A 22,991-nucleotide genomic window follows, 5' to 3' on the forward strand; every position below is an offset into this window, starting at 1 on the left:
ATTTTGGCCATCCTTTTTTGAATGTGTCTTGAGAGTCTCTCTCCAAACTTCACCCTTCAGAACCTTTGAAGACCTCTACAGTTTTTCTGCCTTGCACATATGGAGGATCTGTGTTGTAGGTCAGTCTCTAATTGGTCAAAGCAGCACCCCCGCATAATTTTAACGTTTTTAGCTCTGCCCACTTACTTGGTATCCCAAATCATCTCCCCTCAGCTGGCTGCCTCCCTCCCTCCCTCCCTCCTCCTCACCCCCCTCACCCTGTGTGCAGAGCGCCACACTGAGCTCAGCCCCTTCGGCTGGAGGCTCGGGTTTATCTGGGACCAAAGAGAAAGCCATTCAGGAGCTGTGTGCCGTGTCGTCAAGGAAGGCTCCGTGTCGGACGCTGGGGGGGACTGAGAGAGGACCGGGAACCGGGGATTTGACCTTTTCCGCATAAAGTCGGGTTTGTGAGGGCGAGCGGAGGAGCCATGACGGTGTTCTCTGCGCTTTGGGTGCTCTTACTGTGCCAGCTTTTGACATCATCCTCAGCCCAGGTAAGAGTTACCGAGCGCCGCATCCCTCCTGTCTCGGAGCCGGCTGCAGCATGTAATGGTGATGTGGGGTTTACTGGGTTTTAGCGTTTCATGCGCTATTGCAGAAAGTTAATGCACCTAGTGATGGTAAAGGCAGTGCTTTGTGTTAACGGTGATGATGATGATGATGATGATGACAGTCGCTCTCTGTTACAGCTGCTTTATCCCTGACCTGCTGTCCTGCCAAAAACCTGACGCTTTTTCTGATATTTTAAACCAAAGTGCTCTTAAATTCTCCTCCTAAAATTATTTATAACTGAGCGCAGGTTGTGTTTTGTCTCTCTGGCCCTGTAGTCCTATTTTTACTCTCTCATATCAGCCTAATTGTGTGCAGGTGGCTGCGCCTTTCGCACTGTTTGGTGAAGTTGGGGTTATGCTTTCCCCTGAACCTGTGGAATGCGCGGATTGGAGATCAGTGCCACAGCGCACAATGCCACCTCTGTTCATTCAGGCTCCCTGGAGCTGGAGCTCGTTTGGAAATCCTTAGTGAAATAAGTTTATTTTGTTTAAATGAACTTCTTATTTATTTTTGTTTTCATATGAATCTAGTTCAGCCGTCCTCTTGTGCGTAATGGGAGATTTAAATCGTCTTTACGCACGCCTTTTTGCACCATTTCATGGAGATGCAGCTGAATTTAATTTATGTCTTTGAATTACACCTTTAGAATTATTTGTTTTGATTAAATTTGTGCAGAGTATTTTCAAAAATAATTTTCTATTGATGCCAAAATATATCAAACATTTGTCATCACTTTGTTTTATTTAGTTCACGTCAAACCACAGCCTGCTTGTGTGTACAGTATTTGTGGTGTTGAGAGAGCAAAGGATGGATAATGTGTCTCATAGAAAAATTCCTGATTCTGATTTTATGTTACATTGCAGAGGCCGGGCCCCAGAGGCTCTCCTGGGCCTCAAGGACCCCCAGGGCCACCGGGGAGGGATGGCACTGATGTGAGTTAACCAAACACCCAACAGCTTCTTTTTACTTAAACCAACATGCCTTCTGACTTTTGCCCGTTTTAGATTTAACCAACTCTAAAAAAATATGTTAGCACCTCATTTGAATGGGGGTTTATTTTCTGTAAGTAATTTATTATCCTTATCTTTTAAGATAAATTTGGTGATAAGTTACAGATCACTAGCACCAAAATTAGAATACTATTTTTAATCTGACCCCATGGTGTTTGTATTTATTGTTTGGTGGATGGCTTCACATTTTTTCATGTGGTCCAAAATTGAATTTCCACTCAAGTATCGTTGGTAGAAAGTGTTTTCTTTGTGCTTATGCGGCTGAAATGTTTCTAGATGTCAGTTTTTATCGCAGTGACTCCTCCCAAAGCTCCTCCTACAAGTATGAAGTGATGATCATGGATGTCAGGGAGGCAGGGTTTAAGTTTCTGTCGACTAAATGAAGTTCTGTGGCCTCAAAATGATCAGAAAAACTGTCTGATTAATTATTCTTTACTCCTAAAGTCGTCATCTTTATTCAATCATATTAACTCATACAGTTTAATGTCAGTCAGCCTGATATGTGTGGATTTGCATCCTTGTATCTTGTCAGTACATGTGAACAATTCCAACAACAATCCACTGAAATTTAAGCCACCAGACTCCTCACTGTTTAAAGGGATTTGTTGGCATGTAGGATATGATGTTATGGTTAAAAAAATTAGAGGAAAATGATGTGATGAGACTTTATTTTCACAAGTTCTAAGAGGAAATTGGATTATAGAGGAGCCAAGTACAAAGAAAAACTTTGTTAACAGTAAACCCCTTTTATATCCTTCTCTTTATGTCTCTGATTTTTGTCAAACTTTTTGGTTATATACAAAAAAACATTGTTAATGTTGCACAGCCATGTCAAGAAATCTTTAGTTGTGATTATTTTTGGGACTCCAGTAAAGTTTAGGCACACAGAGGGCCCATTCATACATTCCCCAACCCTGTGAGACCATCTAGAGTTTCACCTCACACCTCCTCCCTGCACCTTCAGCCCCCCCTGTACAAACTAAACTGAAGCTTTCATCATGTGACCAGTCAGTCAGTCACTCGGCATCGGGCCGGTTTAGGAGTGTTTGTTCTTCCCCCAGCTCACTGCAGGAGCTAAACAGCATATTCTATACACTAAACTGTGGACTCACTGTAACAGTCATTTCAGTACTTCTGTTGCTGGTATTACACCAGGTTACTGGAGAATGTGAATCAAGAACTCAACTGTGTAGTCACTGGAAGTATTTGTGTGGCCACGTACAACAAATGAATTAAATGCACATTTTTGTGTGGCTATATTATTTTTTTTGTTCTCATTAACAGGGCAAAACTGGACCTGCTGGGCTGCCAGGGAAACCAGTAAGTTTATTTAGCTCTTTTTTTTTTTTTTTTTTTTTTTTACTGTGTATTTATTTATTGTATCTTGCCTTTTATTTTTCACCGATGCTTCTTGTTTTTGCACTATCCCCTTTGCTGCTGTGACACTGCAAATTTCCCCTCTGTGGGGCTAATTAAAGATTATCTTGCGTTATCTTTCCAACAACTCATATCAGTTTATTTAGGGACTGTATGAAAATTATTGGGGTGGTGATGAACATCTTTTTTTTTCTCATGTTCTTCTTTGAACCCTCCTCTTGATTTAGACGCAGCATTTCAACATAATATAACAGTGCCAATTTAAACCTTAAAATCTTGATCAAACTTCTCTAGGAATGAGTCCTAAAACCTGAAAATGAGTTAGCATTTTAGCACTCTCAGTTCCCTTGTCTTAAAGTCAGTGGGTTTTTTGAATGGGTCCGTGGTTAACACAAGCTGAAGATACTTTCACATTTTGTACGACAAAAAATACGTCAGTAAATACCCCACTTGCGTATTTTGAAGCTTTTATGCGTCTTAAAAAAGGCGGTTGCTAACATGTGGCTAAATGAGGCTACAGAACATCATCACACCAAATGGGGCTTTTCAGCCTTGTTGTGGTGGCAGCGTTTAAGTCATACAACTATGGTGTGGTTCATTTACAGCCTAATGTTGGCTTTTTACCTCTGACAATTGCCGTTACGCTTCAAAAATTTAAAAAGTGGCATTCATTTGTGATTATCTTGCTGGGAGAAAGAAAAAAAAAACAAAAAACAAAAAAAAACGTGTAAGTTTCATAGACGTTTGTTTGCCTTAGAGCTTTTCTGCAGTAATCCAAAAATCCAATGGAAAAATCTCAGTCTTTTCAACAAGGGAATCAGGGCAGCGCTAACTTCTATGTTGGCTGCCAAAGAAACATCATCCCTGCACCACCATTGTACACATGAATAAAATCCTGAGACATAACTATTGTCTTCGGCAGTGAAAATTGACTGTATTCCAAAGGACATCTGAAATAAAATGTAAATTTAAGACAAAAAAACCCAAACCATCGCCTGCCCTCTCTCCAAAGATGTCAGATTACCCTGTCTTCAGTCAGAAGTAATATTACAATACCCCCTGTCTTTTCTGACCCCCCTCTCCCAGCCTATTAATTTTGTACAGTCCATAATATGACCCCAAATCACAACTTTGCATCAAAGGGTTTCACAGTCTGTATGGCACAAAACAGCCTCTATCCTAAACCCTCCGTCAGATAGGGAAAAACTTGCAACAAGTGTTTTTTGTTTTTATATTATATATATATATATATATATACACACACACACACACACACACACACACTGCATTTCATAATGTTCATATAAAAGAAGTAGAAATCAGCTGGCTGTAAAACTGATTTCTTGTGCATCTCATGAATCTGTCTGTGTAGGGTCCCAAAGGAAAAGCAGGAATACCAGGGGTAGCAGGGAAACCAGGCCTGCCAGGACTTCCAGGGGTGGACGTAAGTGTCCAACAAACACACACAGACGATTCTTATACCAACAACTCCTTTGTCTTTGTCAAGTAATTTCAGGAGCCTCAACAGAGCGTGGTGTCTGCCATGAAACTGAAGTGATTATCGATCGATGTTTAAAATAACAGCACAGCATGAAGCGATGGTGTATGACAGAGTTATGTGCTTCCTCTTCAGGGTTTGACAGGTCCTGATGGTCCTGCTGGGAAGGACGGACCCGCAGGGGAAACAGTAAGTGTGTCTTTTGATCTTTCTGGGATGCCGAGGATACGCTAAGATGCGTCCAGTTTTACGAGCTTGTCTACTTCAAACTGCCCCTCATTAATCAACCACTCAAAGTCAGCTGCTACTGAGACACATGCATGTACACAGAAATGCTGCATGTTGATTGGGTGCTGTTATATGAAGATCTCTAGGAGGGTCTAACAGGGACAAGGCCCGTGTTTCCTCTGTCAGTATGGATTCGTCTAGGCGGCTCACCCACTTGGTGGGAATATTTTTAATGAGGGATCAGAATCGGATTTATTTCTTGCTGCTTCTCTAATCCGGCCCGGAATGCACGCTGTTTCCCACCAACCTGTGAGACTGTAGGGGATGATGGTCTGTTGCCCCGATCCTGAGGGAAGCAGGTATTATCCTGAGAGACACAGGAGAAGACAGATTTACAGCATAAACATCTGCACCTCTGCAGCTGATGATTAAACACTTTTATTCTCACACTGAATATAAGATATGAAAGATTATAGAACGAGGGACCTCTGCTGTAGGGCTGCAAACTCACTGTCGAGACAGACAGACTCCCCCCGGCAAGTCTACTAATTAGCCAACCTAATGAGGAAGGTTGCATCAACCGGTGTCCCTAATTACTAAGATTACTACACTGTCATGGCTGCTTCATAGTGCTGAAGAGTTGTGCAAAGACAAACAGGATCAAACTGGTGACAGAGCAGAAGCTACTGGCTCACTGACTGTTCATTTTCACAACACAAGTGACTTCACTCCAGTTTCAGGCATGTCTGCTCATTTCAATATTTACAGGTATTTTTGTGTTTGTTTATTATTTGTGTAGCAGTACACTTTGTTGTCTAGTTTGCACACTGAGGAATGCAGTGAATAAGTAACATCACAGTGTTAGGATTGTTTTTTTTACCCTCTGACCCCTCAGACAACACAAATACAGCTGTGAAGGAGGTAAACACAGAGTTAGAGAGGAGGAGAAATGATCATGGGGGGTTAGTAGGGAAAGAAGAAACTGCTCTACAGGAAACCACAATTTGATTGTTTATTTGTGAAACTAGTTTGTAGTAGTGATGTTTTTTTACTGACATAAATGATGGATGGAACATGTCACCTGGTCTCACTCCCAACTCGTCAAACACTGACTTTAGTGGTGATATCAGACACACCGGCCGGCAACATTTGTTGTCATTCCAAGCAACTGCCATAGTATATAAAGCGAGAAAGTCAAACAAACTTAAGACTTTCACCCGGGAGACTGCTGTTCATGTCCTGTGTGAAACCAAAAGTCAGTTGAGTTATTTTAGTAACAACATAGTGTGCTAGTATGTGTAGCATGTTATGCTCGTGATGTGTGTCACTTGACGTTACATTACACTAAGTAACAAGCACTTATTTTAAGCCAAACCGTGATCTTTTTTCACTTACTTTAATTTCCTAAACCTAAATAAAAACTTTTTTTTTTTAAGCCACTGTTTGACATCTATTTTGAAAAGAGACTGTAAGCGGAAACTGTACATCTCCTGTGAAAAGTTTCTTTTGAAAAGACACAATGCATGTACACAGCGTAAATTGACATGCTTTGCCTGAACCTTGGAGGGTTAACTAGAGCGCCATAGTTTGAGGATTAGGACCACTGAACAAGTGTTGTTTGATGAGTTGGTAGTGAGAGTGTGTTGAACATGAAAATGAAACTGAAGTTAATGAAGGAAAAAGGAAGCCATGCATGGAACAAGTATCTCAGAACAAATTATTATTGTTTCCTCCACTGACAAAACCAAATTTATAACTTGTTTTGGGATTGTGCAGATAATCAAATTACACATGCATTCAGTGTAATTGCTTACGATTTAAAAAAAACAAAAACAAACCATGATTGTTTTAATTGATCACAATAATTGCCAAGGTCCAGACATTTTCTCCTCTCAGTAACTTTACGTTAAAAAACAAACAAACAAGTTTTCTGTTTTTAATGCATTGTAATATGGTATTATGTTTGGCCCTGCTGTCGCTTTTTGCTTTCCTTAGAGCTGAGAAACTTTTCCACAAAGTTTCCACAGTTACTTGCTTTTCGTGGCATATTTGCCTTCATTAATCACCAACAATAGAGATAGAGAGGAAACACCGACACCACTAAGCTTTGCTGAACAAAGTGTGATTTGCCAAAGAATATACTTGATACCAACATCTATCTCCAGCACTGATTGCCTTACACTGAGACAACTTTTAACCTTTTTGACGGCCTTTATAGAGTGTAAAAGAAAATCATATATAGCAGTGACACTCCTTTTTCCTTACTGTGTCTCGCTGGACTGTGACTAGAAATTGTGTCAGGCACCACACACACAAATACACAAAGCCTTTGAACAGGGATACTCAACGTGCTTTGCCCAGGGGCCACTTCTGCAAATTGACAGGAGGTCAGAGGCCAATTAATACATAAACATTAATAATTAATATATAAATAATTAGCCTCCTGGACTTCTGTCTGTTTTATAGACCAGCTCTAATTTTATGCTTTTTTATTCACTTATTTAAAAAAAAAAAAAAAAAAAAAAAAAAAAAAAAAAAACAATTCCTAGTGTGAATCACTTGCGAATAACAAAATGGTCAACAGGCCATCTGGCACCCTATCACGGACTTTAAATTGAGTATTACTGCCTTATTATAACCACCTTTACAAAGACTAAAAGGACCTGTTGAATGGGCAGCCTTTTAGCTAAAAACAAGGAGAATAAGGAAAAAAAATGTTCTCAAACAAATTTAAATATTAATATGGTTTGAATTGCACACAGTAAATACTGGCACCCTGTAGTTTGTGCAAAATAAATTTTTCATCTATGCATGCAGCTCAAATTTCAGTGTAGTAGGGGTCAGTATTGCTCTGGGTCCTACTCAGCGCAGTCTCACACTGTTCTGTCACCTTTTTAATTGCTCACACAGACGTTTTGACAATATAAACATTCTTCTTACTCTTTGCTCCTCCGCTGCCCGGTGACTCCTGGAGGACATGTTGTCCAGTTTCTTAAATTAAACTCAAAGTACAATTATCCCAGAGATGTGGACAGCTGTTCTGCTCTGGCTCCAGTGTGTGGTCCTTCAGTCCAGCATGGTACTGCATAAGAAGAGGGAGTGTAATTAGCCAACAGGTAACACTTGTGTTAATTAGATCCCCGGCACTGCTCCCACAAACCACTCCTACCAATCTCTCCTCTGCAGCTGAGCCCGAGCCACACCCTCCACCACATTCAGGTTCTGTCTGCAGAACCCCAAAATTCTGTCCACACAAACTTAATTTTTCAAAATATCTCCATCCACACTAGAACATAAAAACGATTCCAGATGCTCACCAGCGTTGTCTTCTACAGCCTCCCTTTGCTGCAAAGGTGGTAAAGTATACAGCCTAATGTTACCTTTTTAAAATACCTACTGGAGATCACATCAACATTGATTCCACTTCTTTATAAGGACATGCAGAAGTTTTCCTTCTACTCCTCATCGACAACAATCCAAGACTCGTAAATGTCCCGCTATCTGCTGGTTTAACTGGGCCTGATCTAAAACTGTTGTGTCTAGCAAACTTAAAACTGGGACGCTGAGGTACAGCAAATGACACTGGGTGCAGAAGATGCCTCCACTCCTCCGAGTGGCATAGCAATAATTGTACGTGTAATGTAGTTATGAGACCTTGTTTCACAAAGCAACAATGGACTTGGGCAAACTGAGGAACTGATGTTATCATTGCCCAAAGACTGACTGGCATTTTGTCTTGCTCTCCACAGGGTGACGCTGGACCTCCGGGACCACCTGGACCTCCTGTAAGTACCCCCACCTACTGTGTAACACAGTAGTCATAACCATTTCACTCTGACCGCTGAACTAAAGGCAGTTTGTCCTTTTCAGACTGCTCTGGACAATTTCATGCTAAGAGAACCAAAGTCTATGATTCTGCTCCTGTAAAGTCGAGGCTATAACTCAGCTCAAATTGGACTCAGGTAGCCTTCAGCTAACATAATGAGGACACCTCGGAGAGTGTCGCATATTGTCACAGAGACACTCAGATTATAGTTCGCTTTGATATAACTGGACTACAAAAGTGCACTTCCACCTCACAGCAACAACCTGGGACAAACTTTCAGAGCAGACTGAATGCAGTGGATATTGATATTGTGAGGAAATCTAATCACCCCCTTGGTGTTTGTGACTTAATTTGCCTTCCTGTGTCTTCCGTAGGGCAGAGGGAGACCAGGAGCTGCAGTGAGTACACACAACTGTCTCTCTATATCTCTCTTATCTGCAGAAAGACAAAGACTGTGATGTATTTGTATCATTTTCTAAAATACTCTTGCACGTGTTGCATCATATTGTAGCCCTGATTGTGTGAAACATCTACACACGTACTCTGATGTCTTGTACACACCTGTTGTCTTTCGTTTCCAGGGACTACCTGGAACTAACGGGTTGCCAGGTGGAGTCGGACCCCAGGGTCCAGCGGTGAGTATCTGTCTGATCTGTTCTATTAGACTTGTTGTCATGTCGTCCTCATGGAGGAGTCACGTCCTCTGATTCAGAATGAGATAATCAAATTATACTTTATCTGTTCTAGCTTTGATTCAATACCCAATGAGCCACAGACACTTAAAGGAATACTTCACTCCCGAATAACCATTTGCATATCAATTACTCATCCTGTGTCACGTTGAATTTTTGAAACAGAAACAGAGATAATGCTTGATGAACTGAAGTCATAGGGGGCATGTGATTAAAACAGAGTTACTTTTACAAATTCAACGTAACACAGAGTGAGTAATTAATATACTACTAAGTATTCCTTTAATTTATTAGGTGAATAGGGAATGGCAGCAAACATCATACACAAGCCTCTGCAGCAGAAATGTTAAAACTGATACTGACTGAGATCCAGCTGTTTTTTTTTTTTTTATTTTTATTTTTAACTCACAGTTCTGCTGGACTCGAACAGCCCAAAATTGGCCTAAATTTCTATATAACATAGCAGGAGCAGGAGGATAAGAATAACCACTGGAGAGGAAGGACACTTCAGTCTGTGAACTGGCCTAGTGTTTCTACTGGGTCACACTTTATTTGGATGATCTAACACTCATACACAGTTTATGTGTCATTAAAAGCTCACTCGGTTGCAGAGGAAACTACACTATTGGTAGCAGCAGTGTGAAGTTATTTTGTTGTCTGGGATAGAAATCATCTTAAGGTTGAGGTCTAGTTTGCATTAAAAATAAAGTTTGGGTCAGTGTTAGGATTGTTGTCAGGGTTACCGTCATCTACAGAGATGCAGCAAGGAGTCAAATGAACATCTACTCTTAAGACCTTTAATTGAGTTATAATTTGAGTAGGGATGTTACTAAAGACTAATTTCCCTAAAATCAGTCTGATTTGAAGAGAACAATTTAGAAAACAGGCAAAATTGAGCCCAATTTTATCCATAAACTTAAACACTGTTCAAGGAAATATTGTGTATATTATAGAGGTATTTAAAAAATATTAATCACATTTGCAATAATCAAACTGTATTTTAAATGTTGCTGAAATGTTAGGTACTTTGAGGAAAAGTTAGAGTAAGAGTAAAAGTTGACATGTAACATTTATTTAAAACACTATTCCTTAGAAAATTAAATCATAAGAAAATGTGCCTAATTATTATATTGGATGATTGCAATGGCATAAAATAATAATAATTTGAATAATAATATCAAATTATTAATATTTCTGGTGCCAACAAGTGAGGGTAGCAATGTTTTTTCTGACTAGTTAATTATTCATGCACATCCCTAAATTTAAGTAGTTAAAGATCCCCTCTAGTTGTTTTTTAAGACATAAAAAATACTCTTGCATGGAATAATAATTTGTGTCTGATGTGGTTTTTCTACAAAAAGTTCAATTACTGTTAGCTTTTCTTCTACTCCCTGAATCTATTAATATGCTAACAAGATGCAGGGAGTAGAAGAAAAGCTAACAATGCAGTGTGAGTGCATTGTTGCACACTGGACCACGGCTTGCCTCCAAACTAGTTGCAGTGTCACTAAACCATGTGTTTAGGTGTTATGCTGTGTTCACGTGGAATCAGGGAGATGGCAGGCAGACAATACCTTCTGGACAGCACAGGAAAAACAACATGATTGCAGGACGGTAAAAGGAAATGTGCATGATGATATGCTGCAATGGTGATGCCGTACTGTTTACAAAGAATGTAATAAAACATATCAAATAAAATAAATTTGTGTTAATTATTTTATGTAGTTTTTCTTGTAACGTCCAGTTATTACCCAGACGGCTGTGTTTTTTTGCCTCGGGTGAAGGAGCCAAGTAGCATTCGGTGGTAAATTCTGTCATGGAGGACAACAAAATAGAAAATATTCTAATTTTTAAAGGCAATGCCTCTACTATTCTCTGACAGCCTAATTTTATTTTACTGCTCTGCTCTCGTCCACTAAAATGATGTCCAGTTTGCCATCTTCTGTCTCCCTGATTCCATATGACTGCAATATCAAACTCAGATTTATGGTGAGCTCAAAGAAACTTTGTAAAGCCATCACATTTCTTTGAGTGGAAGGCCGCTTAAAATGTCACTCTACAATCACAACTGATTGTAATAACTGTGCTAAGATGACTTCACTCAGTTGAGATGTTACAGATTGAATTGAATTTTGAAACACTCAATAAAAACTCATCACTTAAATCAATGGTGAGGATGCGACTAACCTTGGTGCTTTATTTTCAGGGTGCTGAGGGTCTTCCAGGACTTCCCGGACCTCCTGGCCCTGATGGACCACCAGTAAGTGCTGCTATCATTATCCATGTGATGACTGGTGCTGCTGGTACATTACCGTCACATACTGTACATTCCCACTGCCACCCAGTGGATCTCTCATTAAATGCCTTCATACAACATCCTGTGTCGTCTTTTCTCCTTCTGTCAGGGTCTTCCTGGTACTCTTCATGATCTTTCTGGTGACCTTCTGGTAAGTTTTCAATCATGCACCTGTGAGAGCAGCGTAATGACAGTAAACTGATGTGCCCCCTGCGTACAGTGGGTGCAGAGTCCTCAGTGTGTTGTCTGTGTCCTCTGCAGTGTCCTGCCATCTGCCCCCCTGGTCCCTCTGGTGCTACTGGGATGCCAGGATTCAAGGTAAAGATAAATTTTATGGGAAAATACACAACTCATGTCACCCTGCACCCTCACAATACATCTCCTCATGCACACTCACCATGTCTGTATTCAATTCTGTGTATTTTCTGGCTCATGTAGGGTCACACCGGGCATAAAGGAGACAAGGGAGAGCCTGGAAAAAATGGAGAGAAGGTGAGTTTATTATGTGGCATACAGATTTTGTTTGCTCTCTCAGAACTTAGTATGTACAAAATATTAGTTTTATTGAGACAGCTGCTTGTCTTTCTGTAATTTAGTTTTTTGTTACCATCTTAGGGGCGTAGATTTCGTTTAAACATTGGGGGGTACACTCATGAACCATGGAATTTGAGGGTCCTCCACCAGAAAACTTTAAGCAGCAAACAATTTCCTGGACTCTGGTGATTTTTTATGCACCAATTTATGGTGTTTTATGGTCATCGAAAAAAAGTCCTTTGCTACTTTCATGCTTTTATTTGGAGGGACAAATGCACACGTGCTAATTATCAAGGGGGACATATGTCCTGCAACCCTCCCGAAATCTACACCTGTAGTTTTAGGTGTCCTGTTCTCTCTCTAGGGTGACGCTGGTCCACCTGGCCCACCCGGTATCCCTGGCACTGTGGGTCTGCAGGTGAGTTACATGCATACTTAAATAACTTTTGTCTGTTAACATATTTATTAAAGCTTACCCAGGCAAAATCCTGAATGTTTAAGTGCCTTCCCAACACTCTGCTGTTGTGTTTCAGGGCCCACGTGGTCTCAGAGGTTTGCAAGGCCCAATGGGATCTGTAGGAGACAGAGTAAGCAACTTTAAGAACAAGACCACTCATTCATTGTTCAGCTTATTATCTCTCACGATGCAGACATTTTAAATTGTGTACTCACAGTTGGTTTCCTTTGACCTTCCATTGTCTCTAGGGCCTGCCCGGTTTCAGAGGCAAACCTGGCATCGCTGGCATCATTGGAAAGACAGTGAGTCTCTCCTTGTTTGTAACATACTTGATATAAAACCAGCGTTTAGTAGTCGTTCACTGCTTGAACAGACGGCTGGTCCCATCAATGAATAGCTGTGTGTTTTTCATCTGATGTCTCCAGGGTGATCCAGGAGAAAAGGGACCACAGGGATTCAGAGGACCCAAGGGAGAAATTGTAAGTAAAAGACTTTGATTTGTGACAATTAGTTTCACAGGTATGTATAAATTACACCCTAATGTGTCTTTAAACAGGGAAAAATCGGTCCCAAAGGAGGTCCTGGAGGAGCTGGACCCAAAGGGGAGCCTGTAAGTGCACATCTGATTGTAAATTTTAAATATGCATCACCTCTTAGAGCCACAGGGATCATATGTGATGTCTTCTACAGGGTATTCCTGGCAGAGATGGCAAAGATGGTACACCAGGATTAGATGGTGAGAAGGTAAGATAACCCTTTTCTTTTCTGCACACTCTGGGCTCAGATTAGCTGCGAGTCCACAGCTTGAGAAGAGCTGATGTCACAGTGTTGTCTGTATTGATAGGGTGATGCTGGACGCCACGGAGCAGTTGGAGAGAAAGGACCGAACGGACTTCCTGTGAGTATTTCAAAATCGGCCTCCTGTATATTTGATAATAAATGACGTTATTTAAATACTTCATTACTTTGATTCTCCAATCTAAATAGTGGTCTGATTGTAACGTTTTAAATTTTCTGTTCCAGGGTCTACAAGGAAAAGCCGGTGGGAAGGGGTCTAAAGGAGAAGTTGTGAGTTTTACAAGAAAATAAAAACTGACGTTGACTTCAGATCGTCAGGTCTAGGTGGATAACTTTTATCCTCTCCCTTCTTTTCCATTAGGGTGAGCCGGGAAAGACCGGGGAGACGGGACCCTCTGGAGAGCCAGGTATTCCTGTATGTATCTGATGGGCTTTTTGGGGGAGGGTATTACTGGGTCACAGCCTCTCTGACATGTCACTTAACCCCACAAAGTTGCATCTGGACTTGAAAATTTCCTGACTTGTCCACACCAACTTTTGTCTCCTCCCTCAGGGTGAGATTGGCGTCCCAGGAGAGAGGGGGATAGCAGGACCCAGAGGAGTGGCTGTAAGTTTGTACTTAAACTGTAAATGAAGGCAACATGAACATGTTCTCCAATTAGAAAAGCTTCAAAGGCATCTATTACAGTTCATTTAAAGGTTCTATATAAAAGACTTTGAACATAATATGGCAGCAAATAACTATTTGCTATGTAAAGACAAAGTGAAGTACTAAAGTCCTAAGCAGCCGATGTGTAGGCAGCGCACCTAAGCTGTATGAATTTAAGAACAATCAAACATCTGGACAAGCAGACCATAGACTGTATAATATAATAGATGTACTGTAGCTACCACGACGTATCCAATTGGCTTCTGGGCTCCCATTTTGAAGCCTCAAGTTTGGCAATTTGGCTGTCGCCATCTTGTTTTTTTGGGGCGAGATATTACCAAATTTGGACGTGAGGGTGGCGTTGTGTAGGTGCAAGGGCTGGATCTGACTCACAGACTGTGGTGATACCTCACACAGCCTGTCACTCAAAGCGGCCACGCCCTAAATCATGCAGAACTTTAAAGAGACCAAAACAGTTTCATTGTACCAGGCTGTGAACAGGTTTATTTCTGCTGTTAAGTTGGACATTTTTAAGTAGGGGTCTGTGGGAGTTGACTCGCTTCTGGAGCCAGCCTCAAGAGGCCATTGAAGGAACTGCAATTTTTGGCACTTCCACGTTGGCTTCGTTTTTCAGCCCTGGAGGTTTCCGCTTGAAGCACAGAACAGGCATTGGCGCGTTGTCTTCTGCCAAACGCACAGGGTCACGTCTTCCTCTCTCTCTCGATTTTATTTTTTACTTTTTTACTTCAAATATTATGCAATGTTCCTATAGTGAGTTTGTCATCATTTCACCACAGATTTCTCTGTCTACCTGTAATATGGCTGAAGGATATCTCTCCCCTGACAAAACAACTATGCTTTCTGCAAATGTGCGACGATACCAACAACTTGCAAATGAGTGTATGCCGTCCAGCCCAATAAAAACTTAGGGAAAATCCTTAAGTCAAACTCCCTCTGTGTGTGTTGTAATCCAAGATCCTCTGTTCTTTGTTTGGTTGCCATGTCTCGCTGGCTAGTTAATCTCCGCCACTCTGCACTGAGCTCATTCAGCTGTTACCGTTGTCGTGGAAGCGCAACACCCACCATCTGTTTCTCCCCCAGGTTAACACAGTTAGCTCTGTCAGCACTGTTGCCATTGTTAGCACTGTTAGCACCATTAGCATGGTTAGTGCTCCATGCATGGTTCAGCACCGTCACCTCCATGGCTGTCAGAGGTGAGAGCTGTGTGTAGGCAACCCTGGCTCAGACTCTGAATGTGGTATACAGCTCCTTCACAAATAATCTTTGCCCCATTTTGAAACCAAATAATCAGACTCTGCTGCACAGTCTGTTAAATTTACCAGATTAAGACTCAGTGTCCAACGCTTTAAAGTGCACTGTTCTGATAACCAGTGTAGGTATTTGAATGCATCATGATTGAAAGGCAAATCTTAAGAGACCACAATGCATCGTAGCATACAGCATGAAATAAAACTGGAATAGCAGGATACTACACTGCTGCCCTTTGCAGTTAATCACATTTCTACTGCGGCTGATTCAGTGGCTTGCTGAGGTGGAGTAGTAATGAAGGGCCAGTGATGAGGGCAGGTATTCATAAAGGAGGAATTCATAAACAGAGAGGTTTTTGTTTTTCACACCAGACCCTGTGGAAAGGAAAAAGAGATAAAACAGCAAAGGAATTAACTCACTTCTCTTGCACAATGCACTGCATAATGAATCATACTTCACACAACCATCAGGCCTACTTTTGTTTTAGTTCTGCTTCTCTGAACTGTGCAAAAAAGGAGAGCCTCATTAATATCCAGTTTGTTGTACTGGTGTATGCTCTTTCTAGTAGGGTTACATGACTGTGTCTGTTTCCAACAGGGAGGCATTGGACCAGTGGGCAACTCTGGGCCTCAGGGAGTGAAAGGCTTTCAGGTCAGTTGCATAGCATCTCTTGTCATTATCTTTTTTTTTTCCTTAATTAGCAATGAACTCACTGACTGTGTGTGTGTGTGTGTGTGTGTGTGTGTGTGTGTGTGTGTGTGTGTGTGTCATGTACTGCAGGGGGTAAAAGGAGCCTTGGGGGATCCAGGTCTTCCAGGTCCAACAGGAATCCGTGGGGAGTTTGGTGAAAGGGTGAGTTTGACGTGTGTGATGATATGAAATGTGTCACCGGGCTCAAAGTCATCCACTGTGATCCATGATACAGGCTGTGTCTATATTTACATTGACAGTATGATGCACAGCGCTGCAAGTTTATTACAATAAAATTATATACTCTCTCTGTTATTATTGAATAATCTAATAATTATTTTCTTGATTTATCTATTACTCATTTAGCCTACAAAATGTCAGCAAATAGCAAAGTCTTTAATCTGTCATGGAAGACAAGAAAATATTCAGATTTTAGAGGCTGGAAGAAGAAAATTTGGACATTTTTTTCCCTTTCAAAAATTTAATCAATTATTGAAATTGTTGCAGATTAATTATATGTCATTTGACTAATCAATTCGTTCTAGCTCTCTAATTCAGTATTTAAGAACAGCAAAAGCAGGTAAAAGCCCCCCAAAACTCCAGACATCTTAATTAAGTGCTACTCCTTTAGATTCAAACATGAAACTTTCACACACATCACTGCACAAACCCAGACAGAGAGGCATCTACAGGTTTCAGACACTTAAATTTAATGCGTTTTAAGACCTTTTCATGATATATATATATTTAACCAAATTTAAGACTGATCTTTGGATTTTTTCTTATTCGAGCATACATTCAAGTCTAAACGTAATATGTAGTCCTGTGCATAGATAGGTTTTATGTAGAAGTATGGTTATTAGAGTGAGTTAGGTTAATCTACATTTTGTCAATAGGTATAAAATAAAAAGACAGTATTAGGCTCAGAAAGAGCTTGACTCATTTTGACAAAAGGAAGTTAAAAGTTGGATAAATGAAATTAGATAAAATGTTTGTGGCAATTAAGGACCTCACAAATTCAAATTTAATACTATTTCATGACTTTTAATGCTTAATATTTATAAAAGAAAAAAAGACATTTCAATATTTTTAAGGACCTGCACACACCCTAAGAGATATGTAACTATGTAGGTACTGTATGTCAATGTGCAGGTCATCCCACCTTAGTCTTGGTGGTATAAACTCAAACTGCAGCCAGGAGAGAGCTCAGACACAAAAAGGCCTCCTGTTCAGAATGTGAGCACAGAACAAAGCCGGTCTTTATATCGCTCCTGGTTCCCTTCGACCAGCCCACCTCACTTCCCCTCATCCCCCTTCTTTCTGCCACAGCTGGCCTTCCACAAATATCTCTACATGGCCCTCATTTATTCTGTCTCTCTTTTCAACCCTATAGGGTCCAGTTGGAGCTTCTGGAGCTAAAGGAGACATGGTAAATATTTCTTTAAGTCACAGTGGAAGCCTGAATACAGATCTCCACTGAATGCCCTGTGATAGTCGTCATCAAGCTTTTTGAAGGCTGTAATAGAGAATTAAATATGTTTAGTGCTTTCAGTTTTTTCTCTCATGTATGATTCCGAAATTGTTTTATCAGCCTGAGAGATTGTGGACTTTTCTTAGTTGAGTATCATTGTTAAAAACATACAGAAAGACTATGACATTTAATCAAATAATGGAGCTCTCCTGTCGTCTCTGTAGGGTGTGGCAGGAAGTGACGGTCTGCCAGGAGAGAACGGAGAACCTGTGAGTATTTTCTTAATTGTCACTGTTGGACCAGGATCCAAACACACTCAATATTAGTAACCCAGAGACTCATTATTTTGGCAGCAGTAATTAACTCTACCATTGTTCCAGAACTCTGCTGACACGGACGAAAAGAAGTGAACACACTACACCTTGTTTTAAAGTCTTTACACTGGTTGTCCATCTAAAATAACAGCACTTGTCTATAAAGCATTAGCCTATCTATCTGCCTCTTCAGGTTCACTGGCACAAGTTTTTTAAGTTGCTTTCAATTTTTCTGCTGCCTAAGAATCTGAGAGCGCCTGAACATGTTGATATTGTGGCTTTTGATTTGGCTGTTTTATTGCCATTCTTTAAACTAGTCATTGTGTCTATGTTATAATGTCTCGTCTCCTTTATTGGCTTTATATATGTCTTTTATCTTTAAATCTTCAGATTGAGGAAAACCTTTATGAAAGGTTCTTTACAAATACATTTAGAGTGATTAAGTGTGTAATATTCTGTAATGTCAAATCACTTTTAACTAAACATGTGCCCTTGGTTTCAGGGTCCTTTTGGCCCAGTTGGACAAAAAGGAGAGGTGAGCTTTGTCAATGTTTTCGTTCATATTTTGTCACTTGTGTGCCCTCTGATACTTTTGCAGTGACGATGTTTACATGCACACTAATATCCTGCCATTATTCAGAATATGATTCCTAATAAACCCTTATTCCAATTTTAGTATTTTGTGATAAAGTCACGTGGGATATGCCGGTATTTGTCGTGTTTTAAGAGCATTCTTCGGACATGTATTCAGCACATTCAGAATATGCGTTTAAAATTAGGTTTTACTGCAGTTTATGACACATGACCTCTTGCCTGTTTACGGTCAGCTCTGTGCATTGTACTCAAACCAACTCACAAACAGTTTGCAAGGCTGTGGAGTAGAGATGCATCGCCAAAAGAAAAGCCCACATTTCTGGCTGGAAGAAGAAACCTCCTTTAAACATTACGAAAGACGTGGATATCAGCAGGTGCAAATATTGCAGTGGCGACCTTCTCAATAAGGTGGTTGAAGGAATAAAAGAGGGACGCCGTGTTCCCATGGTAGAACAAGAAAACCTGTTTTGATGTGAGAAATGATGTTAATAGAAGTATGCACGGCTGCATGTTCACAGAAATAGCTTTGACATCATCACAAAACATGAATTTTGTCTTTTTTTTAAGAGGAAAAACCAGAATATTTAGTGCATGTACACGTTTCACATCTCTAAATGGACTCACTCCCTTTGAACCAGTTTTCTAGACACGGTAGATGTCCTTCTATTAACACAAAATATAGCCAGATCAGATGTTGTGTGTGGGTGTAATTAGCAGCACACGTTGGTTCCAGACTCCCTCTGTCTCTGCTCCCTCAGTAAACATTAAAAATGGAGCCTAGCTCTGAGCTGTTGCCCACTTGTCAGAGTCATTGCACATGATTCTGCTTCACATTCCAGGTTTAATAGGATTAATTAGAGGTAGGTATTGCTGCTTTAGCCTTATTGGCCTGTTTACTGCTACCGCCACAAGGGAGAGACGAGTCGCATTAAGCCGCAGCACAATTTATGTAATTAGAGACAGTACTGATGAGCCTTGCTCCCGTAGTCTCATTTACTGTTTGCCGTGCTCGTTGGAGTAATTATCAAGCAACAAGACGCCAGATGAATCCGCCCCCGCACCGTCTCCACAGACCCAGTTTGCTCCTTGGTTGGTGTTTAGTCAACGCTCAAATCAGAGGCTTATGGATGCTTTTAGCTCCAGTTTGGAAGAAATTGATTTCTTCATTTTAGCAAAATATAATGACTTACGTAATGAATATCTCTTGTTGAGTGTAGTCTGGAAAGCGAGGTGAACTGGGACCAAAGGGCGTGACGGGTCCACAAGGAGAGCTTGGGGCAAGAGGGCCTCCAGGGAAACCAGGACTAATGGGCTTCCAAGGGGAGCAGGGTCTGCCTGGAATTGCAGGAAAGACAGGTGTACCTGTGAGTGTTATTTTAAATCTGTAAAAAGCATATTCAATTTTCAATAAACTGCCTGAACGAGCTCACACTTAAAAAATGTCTTCTTCACTTGTGTTTTAGGGTAAACTGGCGAGTGAGCAGCACATCAGAGAGCTGTGTGGCTCGATGATCGATGGTGAGAAATCTTAATCTTCGTCTGTAATTCCCTTCAGCGTTGAATAAAGGGTAAGCTGGATAACTGACCTCCTGATGTTTTCTATCACGCAGATCAGATCGCACAGCTGGCTGCTAACCTACGAAGACCCCTGGCCCCTGGAATGGTGGGCCGCCCTGGCCCTCCTGGGCCTTCAGGAAAGCCAGGAGTTGCTGGCTCTATTGGGCATCCAGGTCCCCGCGGACCACCAGGGTACAGAGGCCTGCCAGGAGAACTTGGAGACCCTGGTCCCAGAGGTATGAAAATTACAATCAGTCTGTTTTGAGCTATCAACAGGAGCACAAAAATATGTTGATCAGTGCCTTGTCAGTTGTACAATGACATCATGTAATTATCAAAACCTGTGCTGGAAGTAGTACTCCATTACTTAGTTGATTGTTGAGTCTCATTCCAAAGTCCAGAAATACCGATAACCCTGAGATGGTAGTCAGACCGAACCACCAACCAAAACTGGCCCCTGTGACCGACATTTTAAACTAGCAATGTAAGCAGTACACTGCTAGTTTAAAGTATCTAACATAAACACAGTTAGTTCTGTCCAGTGGTTCTCAACCTAGTGTTCGGGTAGTCATGAGATGATTACCGGAAAGGAAAATTTGGGCTGTACAAATTTACATTCATTTTTGGAGTTTTCTTTCATCTTTGCTTTTTTTTTTTGGTGATCTGATACGTTTAGAAAGGAAATCATACTCAAGTGAACTTAAATACCTGAGTAAGTGGACTTAATTCCTTTCCACCATTGATTTAAATGTTCTATCTTTACAACAGGTGATGTTGGTGAACAAGGTGACAAGGGATCCCTTGGCAAAGCTATTGATGGGCCCATTGGAGACCAAGGATACCAAGGTATGCGGCCTTATGCAGAACACCCAAGTTAGAGGATAGAAACTAGAGAGTTGTTTACTACCAGTTTTAAAATTACTATATTGTACAAATAGACTTCACTCATGGCAGACATTTTGATAAGATTAATATTAGCTGGATTCCATTCAGGTATGCCAGTGCACACATACTTGAATGGTTTACTGGCAAATTTGGAATGGAGCCATCATTAATGTAAGTGCAGTGGAAACTGTTTACAGCGATCACGACTGTCCGGGTCAAATTTATCTTTATACTGTAAGCAGCTGATTGTTGAAACCATTTTTTTTCTTTTTCCCCGTTTCTCATGCAGATCACTACCTAAATGATATTTGTATAATAATGACATGAATATAAAGTTGACCATTTAGATTACTATAAGCAAATAATGTAATGTGATCACTGTGTGTAGTTTTCACTGTAGTTACAAATGTGCTTTTCCAGCTATGGCAAGTCAAAATGTGACGATATGAGCATGAGAAAAGTCTATTGTGGTATCATATGTACTATCAGCATTAACATCAAATTACCATAACATCATCTGACTGTCCCACAGCAAGTTATATTTGATACAAAACTGATAGATTCATTGTGCAGCTTCACTGTAGGAAATATTTTCTACTGTTCACATGAAATTGTGTTATAAGAACAACAGTACTTGGTCTCTGGCTCATTCTCTGTATGCTGTCCACAGGTCTTCCTGGAGTTCCTGGAATTGTCAAAGATGGGCGCGATGGATCTCCAGGAGATCCAGGTGAGCCTGGAGAGTCAGGCAGGGTAGGTAGGACTGGGCACCAGGGACCTCCTGGAATCTGTGACACATCAGCCTGCCAGGGAGCAGCGGCCGCTGGAAAGTCCACCAACCCCAAAAACTATTAAACATGACTTCCCGCAAGCTGACACCATCCACCCCGAGGAGGAAGGGTGATAAGTGAGGGAAGGAAGGAATGAGAGAAGAGTGATCACAAAATGTCCTCTTTATTTAAATACATGTATCACCAGATGGGAAGCGTAACATCAAACAGGTGTGATATTTTGAGAGGAACACCCGAGGAGTGACAATACCAGAGCAACTGAGAGACTGAAACTTCAAGATAACATCCAGAAATAAAAGTGGACAGAGGCACCGAAGTGTCCGAGAGAACAACCGCATTGTTCCAAAAATACTACAGTATCAGATAACAAGACTTGACTTACAAACAACTGGAAAATGAATGATGAATCTTCTGTGTATAAAAAACTTTGTACATGTTGTTTCTATGCCCCCATTTCCCTGGTTAACATCCTTCTGGCAGACGACGCTCTTGAATCAACAGTGAGTGTGTCTGAAGTGCATGTATCGTGGCCCACTGATGTAAATCACAGGTGTTACCTCAACATACAAGCTTACAGTGTAAAATATGGAGATAGACGACAGAGGAGCTGTGTATGTGTTGTAAAAGGAATAAAAAACAAAATACCCAGGTGCCCAGAAATTGTGTAGATTAATGCAAAAAATTTAAAACTTTTGATAGTTTTTTTTTTTTTTTTTTTTTACAGCTTCTTTGTTTTTGTTTTTTATTACATGTGAAGTTGATTCTCTAGATTTGAGAATAAAAGAAAATAAAACTTGTGGATGCATAAAACAGACATTGTAAAATAAATCTAAGAATCTTGGGAGCGAAGTAAATTTTTTTTCTTTTTTAATCTACAATGACTACATCCACTATGTACTACCGGTGCTGTAACTATTAAATATACATGACCTTAAATACTATTTATTATTTGTGGGTGACTGTTGTATGTACAGTAAGATGCTACAGCGACATGTTGTAAGAAAGAACAAATAAAGCCACTTTTCAGTAAAACATTACTCCTCTCTACATATCAAACCAACAGGTCTGTACTTCTAATACATGCGTAACACCATGGGAGTGAAGTAATCCCAATAATCCAAAAAGTAGCAACACTTATTTTCATGCAAAACACTCATGTGTACACAAAAACTGAACACTGCTTAAAAAAAGTAGAGAATTTTTAACATTCAATGAAAATTAAATTTGAATCATATAAAAGGAGCACATGTAATTAAAATATGCTAATTGTATGATAGCATGGAGCACCATACCAGCTGTTTTCAAAGGGAAACAGCACCACCTGTGTATGACTCTGCAGTTGATAAAACACAGCCATGTTTGAGCATCACGTGGTCTGAGGCTGGAAACTTTATAATTCATTGTAATGTAGTCAGATGGAAGCAAAGCTCCTCTCGAAAGGACACTTTTTGTCAATTAAAATGT

At 40.5% G+C, this 22,991-nt stretch overlaps 1 protein-coding gene and 1 long non-coding RNA gene across 3 annotated transcripts; one reads left to right on the top strand and one right to left on the bottom strand.

Moving 5' to 3' along the window:
- The first annotated feature begins 276 nt into the window (after positions 1-276).
- col9a3 (collagen, type IX, alpha 3) lies at positions 277-21,953 on the top strand. 2 transcript variants are annotated; one of them, XM_049582237.1, is made up of 32 exons: positions 277-533; positions 1,455-1,523; positions 2,886-2,921; positions 4,351-4,422; positions 4,612-4,665; positions 8,454-8,489; positions 8,905-8,928; positions 9,112-9,165; positions 11,429-11,482; positions 11,628-11,669; positions 11,780-11,836; positions 11,957-12,010; positions 12,417-12,470; positions 12,586-12,639; positions 12,758-12,811; positions 12,935-12,988; positions 13,066-13,119; positions 13,200-13,253; positions 13,354-13,407; positions 13,533-13,577; positions 13,669-13,722; positions 13,861-13,914; positions 15,823-15,876; positions 16,006-16,077; positions 17,309-17,344; positions 17,611-17,655; positions 18,203-18,235; positions 19,512-19,658; positions 19,758-19,812; positions 19,905-20,087; positions 20,620-20,697; positions 21,407-21,953. In XM_049582237.1, exons 1-32 carry the CDS (start codon positions 468-470, stop codon positions 21,589-21,591), a joined length of 2,037 nt encoding a protein of 678 aa, XP_049438194.1. In that variant the 5' UTR covers positions 277-467; the 3' UTR covers positions 21,592-21,953. The 2 variants fall into 2 exon arrangements, with proteins under 2 accessions (XP_049438194.1, XP_049438195.1); XM_049582238.1 differs by lacking the exons at positions 277-533; positions 1,455-1,523 and having other exon boundaries at positions 8,910-8,928.
- LOC125892306 (uncharacterized) lies at positions 4,373-12,635 on the bottom strand. Its single transcript, XR_007449729.1, has 6 exons — positions 12,529-12,635; positions 11,916-11,990; positions 11,410-11,689; positions 9,092-9,233; positions 7,645-7,786; positions 4,373-5,071 (listed from the first exon to the last, which is right to left on the bottom strand). It is a non-coding gene; the product is annotated as an uncharacterized LOC125892306 (long non-coding RNA).
- Positions 21,954-22,991: the final 1,038 nt, after the last annotated feature.

This window comes from Epinephelus fuscoguttatus, linkage group LG7, assembly GCF_011397635.1.
Source record: "Epinephelus fuscoguttatus linkage group LG7, E.fuscoguttatus.final_Chr_v1".
NCBI classification, from domain to species: Eukaryota; Metazoa; Chordata; class Actinopteri; order Perciformes; family Serranidae; genus Epinephelus; species Epinephelus fuscoguttatus.